The sequence below is a fragment of the Notothenia rossii genome (assembly GCF_949606895.1).
Source record: "Notothenia rossii genome assembly, chromosome: 10".
Lineage (NCBI taxonomy): Eukaryota > Metazoa > Chordata > Actinopteri > Perciformes > Nototheniidae > Notothenia > Notothenia rossii.
Genome location: NC_136908.1, coordinates 55093781 through 55107010, shown reverse-complemented (window position 1 = coordinate 55107010; position 13230 = coordinate 55093781). Strand labels below are relative to the sequence as shown.

Sequence of the window (13230 nt, the reverse complement as noted above, 5' to 3'; positions counted from 1 at the left end):
AAACAAATGGAGTCAATCATTGGTTATATGTTTAAATTGTTTGCTAAATTGCTTTAATCATTCAAAAAGACGTAATTAAAACACATATGAGAGATTTTAAAGATGAGATATTAACTTAAAAAAATGTTATACTCGTATAAAACGAATACAAACAGAAGAGTCTTTAAGCAGACATTAGCCAGGTGTTTTTTTTATATATATTTGAAATATTTTTCCTGAGATTAATGAAAATATAAGAACATGTCAAATGTTAAGATACTAAACCAAAAAATGGAGAACATGTCATTATTTTTGAGATACGTTGTAAAAATGTTTAGATACCAAGCCAAAAAAAAAAGGTTCTCAATATCTTTTAGATATCTTCTCATAACAACAAGCAGAATGTGTTTTCATCACAGTGGTTCAAACAGGCTTCCATAAGTTTCTCTGTACTTGCCTTGGCAGCGTTCACCTGCTCTGCACCTGTCCAGACTCCCACACAGACAAACACACAGCTGGCACCATCCACACTCAACTGCCCTGCACAGGTTCCTGTGGAGGAGAGGGTTGAAGAGTCCACTGACGACCTGTAGGGGAGCAGGGCAGAGACACATACCCCCTTTTTCACGTCAGCTGGAAAGAAAATGCCTTCAAGGTAGACTGTGCCCTGCGGAGCTGACAACTTCTTATTCTTCCAATAGGAAATCCCTTTATCCGATAAGGTAGTACAAATAACGATGACTTAAATTATTATGCTTGCACGATTATTACAACCCTGCTTTGCTGATGCCACTGACTGCTACAAATGTATTTTGTTTTAGAACAGAGGCAAGGGATGAATCACAATATGTCATATAGCCTACTGTACCTTCAGTCCTAAAACAAATGCAGCCTTGATAAGAAAAATAATTCACTCTATCCCTTATTGAACCAACATATGTATGGTTTTTGTCAAACATCAGGCAGTTTTAGGACTTCGTCAATTCATTTTTTCTAAATGACTTCCTATGTTTTTCTGGTTCTAATTACAGATTTTTTTTTATAAAACCAGTGTTTTGTGACATCAGCCAAAAGCAAGCGATGACAGCTTTTTCTTTTTGAATAGATAATATAGGATAGATAGCTATGTCTATATACAAATTAGCTGCACCTTTCTTAAAATGTATTAACTTTATTAATACATTACTTTAATAACATATAAAATAAGTTGTCAGAAGAAATAAATGAACATTTTGCTATGATGGATTCTTCTTACAGTACATTTCTTTAGTCCTTAGTAGGGTTAATATTTTTGGTAGATTGAGGGTTAGAGGCAACAAGAACTAAACATAATTTAAATTAAGCCCAGTGCAGAAGGTCCAGAACTGATTACTGCATTTGATCGATTCCATACTTGATTTTACAATGTTTGATTGAGAAAACATAAAGGATTCATAGAGAAACTCGGGGAGCAGCTGTGATTTATTGTGAATATCTTCAACAACATTAAAAAGAGGACCAACGGTAAGAGCACTGGTGGTGGATGTTGCTTGGGGGACGAGGGGGGGGTTTCCCACCTTGGGAGGTCATCCCGCTGTTCTTCAACAATGTGTGAACAAACTGCTTTAGCAGACGGCCGATTCCCTTCTAACAGCGCCACTCTAAATCAAAAGAGCCATTTGCTCCGGGTTCATTCCATTGCTTCCACTGCAATCTTTCAATCACACAGTGCATCTCAACAAAACCAGTCAGGTCAGAAGTGTGTGTGGCGTACAGTAAACTGTCAAAACAAAATCATTATAAAGTCCTGCTCCCGAATAAGAAGCAGTCTTGGAAGGCAAAAAAGGGAACATGCCCAAAATCTCTTTTAACATTCTGTAAAATAATTTACTTTGTGTCACCACAGGAAACGAGGTGGGGGAAATCACTGGTAGATGACTTTTCCACAGACAAGGTGCCAGTGCTTAAGAACTCAAACCAAGGAAAGAGGCTAAAACTCAAAACAAAACCCTAAGTCAGCTATTATTGAAGAGAGAATAAGTCCTGACATGATGTTGAAGGTTGTAAAGCATTGACCATGATTGTATTTCTTTCCCCCTATAGTCATGTCTTGTGTACATCTTGATTACATCTTGATTACTTCTTGATTACTTTCCCTTTTAACTGTAAAAAGCCTCACTAGTGTTATGGCACTGGCACTTTGTTGTTCCAAAGCCTTGCTCGTGTATCAAAGGAGGGTTTGGGGGGTCAGGCACAATTCCCCAGGAAAAAGGACCCATGCTAGTATACACACTCTACAACACGTTTACAGGTGATAAACAAGACATTCTCCCTTTTCACGTCACAGCCTGTGCTGGAGGAGTGATGAGGTCACAGGAAGCGGATTCCTGCTCCAAACTGTACACCATCACATATCCTAAGAGAGGAGAGAAGAAAGAGAAACAACAAGTAAGGAATGAGTGTCACCTTAAGACAATTCTTTATTTCCTTAATCAGCATTTTGAATAAGAGATAAAGATGCAGAACCAGAGATAGCGTTGCTGTTTTTTTCACTCATCATTAAAACTAACAAGTTGGTAAGGAGAGTTAGTTGTGTGTGTTATGCTCGTAGCAGACTAATGTAGCCTCTAGTTTCAGTATTGAGGCGGAGAGAACAAGGTTTCTTTTACACTTTTTACATTTGTAGCAAAAAAACTAAATGTCCGGGCCAAAAATGTCCAAATTGAGCGCACTATTTACATGATGCCATTGTGTGAAAGCCAGTCAGTGTTTGGATTTCCCCGACAACACTGACATCTAGACATTGTCGAATCAGAAATGGAAGAAAGAAATATTGTAGCCGTCTCTGGAACTACATTCAGAAAACAATTATTAAAAAAAATTCAGACTTTTTACATGTTTATTTTACACATCAGCATCATAATGTAGTTATTTTGGTATCCTTAACCCCAAATAAAAACAAAATGCAATTAAATCACAGCAAATTGTGTTTACTTTGTGGTTGCCATGCTGTAGTAAACTGGATTTCAGCAATGCGAATGACCCAAATGGTCCTGAGATCAAACCTGTGCAATCAATGCAAGACAAAAACTCTCTCCAGAAATACCCCTGTAATATCTGGGAGTGTTAGTGAATAGTGTACCTGTCTCCACTCTGAACTCCCATGGGCACACAGTAGTTGAGCTCCAGCCTGGCGATGTTACCGAGCCGCAACACGATGCCTGCTCCGTACGACCAGCGAAGACACTCTGCCATCTTCTGAAGGTGAGCCCGGGGACCCTCACCTGCACACATAACACCCGACATGTCAACGCCCACCTGGGATATCCCACTGTCACTCAAAAGTGATTCACATTCCAGAAACATACTGAAAAGATGCTTGAGAATATTCAAATGTGGCTTAAATGCACTTTAACAAATTCTGGAGTGGGGATTTATTGATTGTTCATTTCTATGTGTTCACTTGTTACTTCTTCGAATACTGCAGGTGCTGTATTTATGCATTTACTAATTTCTTTAGTCACCCACCGTAGTTGAGGTTGCAGAGGTTTCCTGCATTGAGGAAGAAGTGCGTTCTGAAAAGGTCACCGAAGCCCCCCTTGCCCGGTCTGAAGGGCAGAGGAGTGTAGAGGTGCAGACCACCTGCCCAGTACGCCTCTCCACCAAGATAGTCACCTGGAGCACAAAGAGAGGGCATTAAACCAAGATATGTAGTGTACTTACTTACTTAAACATACACACATGCTTACAGCCGCAGGACTTTATTCATTATTTTAAGTACTTCTCTTTATGGAGGGGTATTGTGTGTGGATGGTGACAGTGTAGAATTAGAAATGAAACATGACGTGGAACAGCGGTTTCCAGCTGTAATCAATCATCATCTGTTGTAGTCTTATTGTCTTTACCACTAAGTCCCGACAATATTTAATGGTTGGTAAAACTATATTTTTTGTTAACTAAGAAGTTTGTCTTTGTCTTATAGTTTTGGACAGTAAGCCCCATGTTGACTGTCCCATTCTTTTTGTCAAAGATGATTGATTAAGGTACAGCTGATTTAAAAAAGAAAAAAACTCTTTAATTTAACTAGAATGTTTTTGTACCTTCACTCTGTGGCCCAATGCTATACATCCCAAACCCTCGTACACTGGTGGGACCTCCAAGGTAGAACCTGAAAAAAATAAATTCTTTCATTAAACCATATACCCAGAATGTCATTAATAGTACAACGTTTAAGGCAAAAAAACAAAACACAAAAAAATTGGTCAATTCACAAGTAGCCCAAGCTTATAGTCAAGTTTAGATTTTTAAACAGATATGATCCTCTTGAGAGCATCATCTTTATCAAAAGAGTGTGTTCTCATTGGGAGTAGTAAATGAAGGTCAGATGTGTCAGAGCCAGATGGCAGTTCTTGGATCAGACGTACCTGTCAGCGATACAGGACGGCTGTCCTCCGATGGGACAAAGCATCCCGCCCCACAGAGAAGCAGACAAGACCTGAGAGGACAAAAACGTTTCTGTTAATAACACAGAACCTTAGAAGTATTCAGTTAAGCAGAACAACGTTTGTTGTTCCACTCCCCTAGTGCGGCTTTATCGCCCACTGGTGGTTCGTTAATGCAATTCATTAAATAAAAGCACACATAAAGAAAGAACAATCCAAGGTGTTTGAAGCTTTTAAAAGACAAATATTGTTAAACCAGTCTGGCGTGTCTTATTTCTGTCTTACCGAGTCCCAGAAAAGTCGTTTGTTGAGCTGCAGCTCAAAATCCTCTTTCAAGAAGCTGGCGTCTCCACCTGTGTACCCAGCCAGTTCCTGCAGGACAAATACATGAAATGTTTCTAATCATTATCAGGGACCCAGTGAATGAACTTTAACAGTGATTTCACAGTGTATTTTCAAGGTCCCTTATTCTTAGACACATGTGCACACTAACCTGGTTGATCCGGAGTAATGCACCCCTGCTGGGGAAGATAGCAGAATTCCTTGAATCGATCGACACAGTGTGCTGCAAACAAACAAAACAGGAGATGTGTTGAACCGGTGGGGTGGAGGAAATTATATTTATAGCACTAATAAACATGTATTTAAAATGATATGACAAAAGCAGGAGTCCAGGCTCCAGGTTGTACCGAGAGGGCAGATTTCAGCGAGTGTCCGCTCTCCTCCCGCACGGCGAAGGACGCACTGCGCGCCAGGCAGCCCAGCTCCCTCCACACACCCTCCCACTTCAACGTGTGGTTGGTCATCCCGAGGGGGAACTGCAGGAGGAAAGGAAAGGGGAGAACGTGAGCTGAAGACGTTTGAGTTAACTCATCAGTTACACTTTTCCTAGCAGATAATGTGTCAATCCTGCATGGTTCAACAGTATTAAATGCTGGCAAATTCAAGTGTTCAGATTGGATTTACACACTGCTGTGCACAAATGCAGGGCATGCATGTCCACAGTCACATGTTCGACTCTTTCTTCCTGGATTCTATACCTATGCCAATGCATTTAAGAATTAAAAACTCCACAAATAAAAATAAAGGGTATTATGGTACAAACTAAGCAGTTTAAAACGTGGGTGAAATGAATCTCGAATGAATTTATTTTTGTACATAAACATGAGGAAATGTATCTGTATTGATATTGGTTAATCATTTGAATCGTCTCTTTTTCTATTCGGAAACACACACGGCCTCTTACATTAAACTCTGCAGATGCGCCTCTGTCGGTTTCTTTTAAGGAGCTCCATGGGAACTGACCGGTGACTTTGTACAGGTTGAGGATGAGGCTGAAACAGAGGACACAGTATCTTAAGTTAAAACACAACTCAGAGCCCTGGTGGTGCATTTACTGGCAATCCAAGATTTAGGAATCAGCCATCTGTAAAAAGTGCTTATACGTTATGAAGTCAGACTTTCTTGGACACACAGTCAACAGCCTATTTGCAACATTCACTGACATACTTGCGTTCGAAGTTTCCAGGCTGGGGCTTGAAGAAGGATAGGCCGTATGACGTCTCCTTGGTCCCGTAGGAGAACTGGAAGGTGAGTTTCTCAGCTCGACCGAACACGTTAGGTAACTTCAGACCCAGCACCTGAAAGACCAAACCAATACTATGAAGCCACCATGTTCTGTGATCATTTCTGTTTCACTGTAAAAGCAGCCTGTGTCCAGTTTCATCCAATTTTATTAACTTGTTACAATAACCTATTTTCTGCTGTGGCATGACGAAAGGCTATTTTCTATAAACATTAAAAAACACATTTCCTGTTATTACTAGAACTAAAACGGTTTCCTTAATAATCTACCTTCATCGAATAATCTCTAATCTAATGGAATAAGCTTTACCTGCCCAAGATCTGATCCTGACACCTATAACATAACCAATATAACATATATTGTTTCTTATTCTGAATATAAAAGTGTAGTAAGGAAAGGAAATTAAAAAAGGTTCTGGCTTTTTGTGCCATAGTTAAAATAATCGAACAGATGGACTGCAATAAATCCTGATTTAAGTGATTAAAATGCCCACTGGCCCTATAACCTAAGTTGACAATTGTATCACTTGGCAGCCAATTGAGCGAGAATTTGAATTTACTATCTTATTGAATAGTGCTCCATCCATAGTGACAAATATGACTGACATGAATTATATGCAAGTGTTGTTTCTCTCACCATGCTTCCTTCATTGTTGCCAACCATGGTGTTGTAGCTTCCTGTCAGCCTCTTTACCTCCGTCACTTCAAAAGTTACATCCAGACCGTTGGGCAAGGCGTCTGAACCTGGGGAAGAGAACCAATCAGGAGGAAGAAGGTGTGTTACAGCCATTATTCAATAAAATGTTTGTTTTTGTGGCTGTTTTTTATTACAAGGTCGAGTTACCTTCAGATGTATCAATAAGAACCTCCACCTCTTTGAAGATTCCCAGGCGGAGAAGCTTCTGTCTGGCGATGTGAGATTTTTTCATCACCTGTAACCGAAAAAGAAACAGAGCTCTGCAACTTCTCCAATACTGAAACTGAGTGCTATCATTCCTTAATGTACTCAGTAATAAATACGTACATCAATGAGATTTTTTGCGTGGAAAACCTCAGAGATCTCATAGCCGAGCAGATCCTCTTTAGTTCTTCCAAGACCCTGGACGTTAACATGTTGGACGACCACCTGCAAAAGTATGTTTTACCTGGATTACTCCAACATAACCATCGTATACAAATGCAGAAACATGCATGTAGCTGCAGGGACTTAGACTGTGATAGCAATTCAAATCCATATTTTTTTCACTTGAGTTCTTTTACAGGTACTATTTATAAATATTTAGATTTGTTTTTATCACAAAATCTAGTCTGATATTACTGCTACTTACAGCTTTGTTTTCGAGGATCTCCTGCTTGGATTCCTGCTCCGGTTCTGGAAGCTCGACCATGTCATCAGGGTGGACGCCCAAATCTCGGCCATGCATCGGGAGAGGATCCAGACTCTGCAACCATAATAAGCACAATGCCTTTAAGTAACACTACATTAAAAATGTAATGCAAATTTAAAACAATTTAAAAAAATCTCCCTAATAAACCTTCTTTGAAGTTGAGCCAAACTAACTATATTTCCGAGTTTAAATTTGGTTTGTGTATCTAAAGGTCAGGTGAGACTTTTAAAAGAATCTTAAAAGTCTGATACACTTAAAACAAGGAAGGTATGCATGGCACCTTTAAAAAGGACTGCTGTCTTTGAGTCATTAGGCCAATGAGTGGGCCTTTAAAAGAGAGTATCTGATGTCCTACGACAAGTGAAAGTCACTGCATTGGGGAGTCAGTTTGGAAGTTGTTAATGTAAGTAAGTTAAAGAAGCACATTTCTCAAATGAAAGACTGTGACAGTAAATTGAATCTATTTGTGGTGTTAATTACACAGTATGAAATGGCTTTTAGTGATATTCTTGTATGAAAACGGTCTGAAAACACAAAACCACGTTAAAATACTACCACAAATCGTGGTTACAACGAGTTAGTTTGTCATACATATGATATCTAAATTTGAAAATCCCGCCAGGCCTATATTGGTAACATTAATGAGCTTCAGTCAAATATACAGCTTTTCACCACATGCAGTTCCCCAGTGCACACGTAATGTAACCAGTCAGTATTCTTTATTATTCGTCTTTATCCAGCTGTATTGAACAGTACATCGAGTACAAATGCTAGTGAGTCTGACTGGGCAGGGAGGTCATGGTAAAAAAAGGCACATAAAGGCCAGCTGCCAGGGATAATGGAGTTTACCTTAGCATGGACAGTCCCCATGGTTAATATCCGCTCCTAAAGGCCTCTTCAGTCGGGGTTACCTGCTCTGTAAACAGGAGAAAACTGATAAATGACAGCGGCTACTTTCTCCACTACCTATCCCCCTTCAAGGGAGACGCCATGACAGTTGATGAGATCTCGCGTTGCGTTCAGGCACTCCTCGTTTTCTACGTGAACCTTAAGAGCTGTCTTTCATTCTAACGTCGTCACGTGGTTTTATACATGTATTTTTATGTTTCCCGTATACAAGGTCATGCATATATAGCAGGGTGACAGGCAACAGTGCTGCTGGATACGTGGCTTTATACTGAGTTAGATAAAAGGAAGCAATGAGTGGAATTTGAATAAAAAGCTTCCAACTGAGATACAATTACAGAAGATAGCAAATGCATTGCTCTTAAATGCATCATTCTGTCTTCCCTCTGTGATTGGTTAGAAATGAGAAATCATTGAAGTGGGCGGGACAGGCTCAGTCAGAGTCACGTTTTGAATGAGCTCGTCCAGAAGATGGCGGTATTTGTCTACTTTCTCGCCGTCTTCATTTAAAAATAAACAGAAACTGGCAGCGTCTGCATAAAACACTCGTTAAGTGCACCTGCATTTGGAAAGAGAACACTTTTGGTGATTTCCCAGACGGTTTCGGCCTTGTCTTTAAGTGTGGTTTTTGTTGTGGTTTGTGTAAATTACAATTGGCGTCAATAAAAGTGTTACTAGACATAGCTAGAGGCTATCTATACATTCAATATGAAAGAAAACTACTGAAATAATTGAACGACCTCATTCACTTTTCAAGTTTTTTAATTTACTTTTTAAAGTTTTATTTTTATTTGTATAACTATTAATTTTTCGTTTGCATATAATGGCCTCAATAAAACAGCTAAATTCACTATACACAACTAAGCTATACCTAAACCATGAACTTCTTTCTTTCAGGATGACAACAACATGGAATATTGTTGTCCTTTAACTTTAACCTCATTTAAAAAGACTTAAAACAATGAGAATCCCCATATTTATTTTGACTGTTTTTAATCCTTAAAATAAACGAGTGTTTGGTGACCTATGGATTAACCTGGTGACCTATGGCCCCCATTGAGTGTGCACACACATGACCCCTACCTATTTTCCTGCAAAGACCTATACACCAACTACTGTTCCTGTAAAACTGCTCTATCCGATGTGTGTCTGTCTAATTCATTCATTTCATTATATAAGGTGGTGCGCAGTAGCCTACTCTTTCAATGGGGGCAAAGCCCTATAAAGATATCGCGCTGAATGGGTAATGCGCTCCTTCACGTTCATGTCCCATCACTAGGTGTCAGTATTACTTAATTCTTAAAACCTCATGCGAGTAATGTTTCAGAAAAGTGCGTCAATAATTATTTCACGAAAAAAAACGACTGAATATGAATCTTTATAAACCCTGTTACTCCCTGAGTCTGTGCTTCTCAAATTGCCCTTTTAGTCTGACTACGTGTTTCCCAAACTACGGCTTTTTGGACCTTCAGGGGTCCTTAGTTCGCACAGGGAATTATCATTTTGGAATTATTTTTTAATATTGTAAAACAGTTACAATATGTAAAAGGATCCTTGCAGGATAATTAATATATGAAGTGAAAATAAACACAATTCCTCTTTTGGTTTCCAACTTTTTTGGCTTATGACCCCAAGTCACAGACAGGTGCTCGAAATCAGTTATGAACATTTTGAATGTAGTTAATTTTCTCTTTTTAACAGTTTATATTGAAGGATTTTGCAGTTTATAACAAAAAATACAGAGTTATAGAATGTCAGCCAAAAATCTAGGCCACTAAAATTAACTTCTTATATACATTTAACCCCCCATAAATGTCGATTGGGGTTAATTCAAACTGTTTTTTTTGTATTAACTTGTGTTTTTAGCTTGGGTTTAAGGGTTTGGAGAACGAACTTTGAGTATCCACATCATGACGCTGCGCTGCTCACCTCTCTCTCTCTCTCTCTCCCTCTCTCTCTCTCTCTCTCTCCTCTCTCTCTCTCCGTCTCTCCACCGGTACAAACCAGCCAATCAGGAGGCTCCGATCGCCTCCGCTCTCTCCTGCTGTTCCCTCTCTCTCTCCCCCCTCTCTCTGCCCGCCGCTGCCCGTCCAGCAGAAGCGGTCCTCCTCCTCTCGTATCAGAGACACACACTCACACACACACTCACACTCACACATTCACACACACAGTCCAAACCCCCAGAAAAGCCCTGCTGAATCCTCACACCGTCTGTCAGCATGGGGAGCGCTTGTTTTTCCCGGGACGTTTGTTTGTTTATCCTCCTCATAAATACTTGCAGGGTGATGGGGAATGTCGGACTCGCAGGTAAGAGCTCCCCTTTCCTCTGTCTTGCTTTATTGTCAACCATGAAATGCACATTTTGCTGGCTTTACCGGTAAAAATGATGAAACATGAGTGAAAAACTACATGGAATATTCTAATGATATCACCGGAGATTGCATTTTAATCATAAAGCACACGTGGGCCACTTTAAACGTGCCGTTTGATAGCACATGAAGTCCCTATATTAATATTATTAGGTAGAGTAGCGTGGCTTTTCATCCACTGTAATATTAGAACGGCAGCGTAAAAATGGCACACTGTATACAACTTGAAACTCACATTTTTGTTGTATTACAACTGCATTTTACAATTTTCGTATCTCCTACTTCACATGTATTTAAAAATCGGCTAGAAAGTGAGTTGCACCTCACGTTTGAGATGCACAAATGGTTTTCCAGTCGGTTTAACGGCGTCCCAGACTTCACTGGAACTTGTGCTTCCTGCGCGCAAAGGTCAATTTCAATCGGAAACCGCAGCTTGCTCTCTGGGTTAAGCACTCATTTGCTGTGATTTGCTGCGGAGTGAGAGGGCTGCCTGTTTAAATATTTCACCGTGTGCAAATGGGGCAAATGATTTACCGATGGTGGTTTTTAGAAGTCGACTCAGCCGCTAGAGAGCATCTTGTCTTCGGGTTTGGTGGAGGAGGTGGAGGCTCTGTGTGTGGGGGTAATGTGGGTGGAGAGGGGGTGGTGGTGGCAGCAGGGAGCGTCCAGGTCCCAGGAGGAGCCGGTAGGCAGCAGGGGCCATATCGACCAGGCAGCAGCACATTGTTCAGCCTCCCACCTCAGTGAAAGCTTGAGGAGTCAATATGAAGACCACGAGCCACATGCAGGAAAAGGCTTTGTCAAGACCAGGGGCACTCATGTTTATAAAGCCCACCACTGAAGAGAAGATGAAACATTGTGGCTCCTCTTGCAGCATTTCATCCCATAAAAAAAGACTTGTTGCTGCTGCCTTTACTCCTAAACTCTGTCTCTCTCTCTCGCTTTTCCCTGCAGCTCACAGAAAAATATTTATTGTATGTTCCGTTTTATCGTTTATTTATTTCCGTTATACAGCTGAGCCGGGCAGAGAGCCAGAAAGAGAGCAGGGGCTGAACCACAGGCCGCTTCCAGCCGGGTCGACTGACTTACTACACACAGTCTATTTATACTCTGATGCAAAGGAGCTTTGGGGTCAAAGCTCTGCTGAACAATAGATATGACAGCCAGGAGGAGTGTGTGTGTGTGTGTGTGTGTGTGTGTGTGTGTGTGTGTGTGTGTGTGTGTGTGTGTGTGTGTGCGTGTGTGTGTGTGTGTGTGTGCGTGTGTGCGTGCGTGCGTGCGTGTGTGTGTGTGTGTGTGCGTGTGTGTGTGTGTGTGTGTGTGTGTGTGTGTGTGTGTGTGTGTGTGTGTGTGTGTGTGCAAAATGACTTGGCCCTTCACCCTGGGATTTGGGCCCAGATGTGACTAGCTCCTCTATCAATAACCTGATCAATTATAACCGTTAAACCCTCTGTTCTCTGCATCTGAGACCTTGAACAAACCTTGACAAAAAACGTTTATAAATTGAGACATTAAGAGTGTCTTAGGATCTAATAAAGCCATACATATCTGTTTATATAACTTTATATCACACTTTCAAGTTAGGGCAATGCAAGAGACAGATGAACTTAAATAATTGTCCAAATTAGAGCATTTCAATACATCCTGACTAGTCCCCAGTATGAAGCAAGTTCCAAAAAAGCTGAGTACCCCATTTCCCACAATGCAACTCAAACGCAGCTTTCATTAGGCTCGGTTTAGTGTTTGTATATTAATGGCAAAATGTTGAATTCATTTCAGCCCACAGCTGTCATTTTGAGTACTTTGCCATGGGTTTTTATTTCTGTCTGTCTAACTATGGACGCATATTGTAACATGAAATCAAAAGGAAGGTTAAGTCTGAATACGGGTGTGGTCCGTGTGAGTGTGTTGGAGGTAGCGGTGTAGGAAGTTGCGGATGGGGTGATTCCACTTTTGGCAATGGCTGGTGTGATCCAATTACTAGATAGTCTCTAAGGTTTATAACTCAGAAAAGTTAATTTGTGACTAACTGTCACCTCTTTCATGTCAATGGCTTATAACAATGTCAAGAAGTATTTATTTAGAAGTCCTGAGGAGGTAAAGCTACCCAGTAATTCACAAGAGAAAAAAAGATTGGAGGTCTGTTTCAGACACAACATTTTAATTTTGTGTTTTTTCTGTGTTCGTATCTTAGTAATTTAGCATCCTCTGGGGGGTCCATAGCCTTAGGATAAGAACCGCTGTTGTAAAATCATAATGCCTTACATCAGTAGAAGGCAAATCATCGTCATTGCATCCTATTAGGCTTAAAACAAGCTAAATAATTTTAGAAAAGTAAACCGAGTGCAGAACTGTTATCATCTTATTGCTAATCGATTGCCTCCCTGCAAATTGAACTGCTATTCGCACACCTCTTGTAACGAGACATCAGTTGAATGACACGCAGTCTGTGAACTGTGATACATTTGAATTGAGATACCTCTTTAATGATGCATTAGGTCAGTACACACACCGATCTTGATTTACCATCTGTAGTGTGGCTTGTTGAATCCACTGGGACATATAGGGTATTGACCTCCTTGT

At 40.4% G+C, this 13230-nt stretch overlaps 2 protein-coding genes across 4 annotated transcripts in view; one reads left to right on the top strand and one right to left on the bottom strand.

Annotated features, from left to right (window-relative positions):
• Nucleotides 1-1422: 1422 nt before the first annotated feature.
• samm50l (sorting and assembly machinery component 50 homolog, like) lies at nt 1423-8405 on the bottom strand. Its single transcript, XM_079655719.1, has 15 exons — nt 8222-8405; nt 7313-7426; nt 7009-7110; nt 6829-6916; nt 6622-6728; nt 5910-6040; nt 5647-5734; nt 5090-5218; nt 4894-4965; nt 4686-4772; nt 4383-4453; nt 4059-4126; nt 3487-3633; nt 3101-3242; nt 1423-2374 (listed from the first exon to the last, which is right to left on the bottom strand). The coding sequence occupies exons 1-15, from the start codon at nt 8240-8242 to the stop codon at nt 2329-2331; spliced, it is 1413 nt and encodes a 470-aa protein (XP_079511845.1). The 5' UTR covers nt 8243-8405; the 3' UTR covers nt 1423-2328.
• Nucleotides 8406-10377: 1972 nt separating this feature from the next.
• The window catches only part of scube1 (signal peptide, CUB domain, EGF-like 1), a 73310-nt gene continuing 70457 nt past the window's right edge, over nt 10378-13230 (top strand). For all 3 annotated transcript variants that reach the window (XM_079655202.1, XM_079655201.1, XM_079655200.1), the window contains exon 1: nt 10378-10585. In XM_079655202.1, the coding sequence (XP_079511328.1) occupies nt 10498-10585 (88 nt within the window). In that variant the 5' untranslated portion in view covers nt 10378-10497. The remainder of the gene's footprint in view (nt 10586-13230) is intronic.

What these genes read in the sequence shown, in the direction of transcription:
- samm50l (XM_079655719.1), bottom strand. Translation starts at nt 8,242, where the DNA reads ATGGGGACTGTCCATGCTAAG. An exon ending in CCTCTGCAACCTCAACTACG is followed by an intron (nt 3,243 to 3,486) that starts GTGGGTGACTAA and finishes TTATGTGTGCAG; the next exon opens with GTGAGGGTCCCCGGGCTCAC. An exon ending in GGAGTTCAGAGTGGAGACAG is followed by an intron (nt 2,375 to 3,100) that starts GTACACTATTCA and finishes CTCCTCTCTTAG; the next exon opens with GATATGTGATGGTGTACAGT.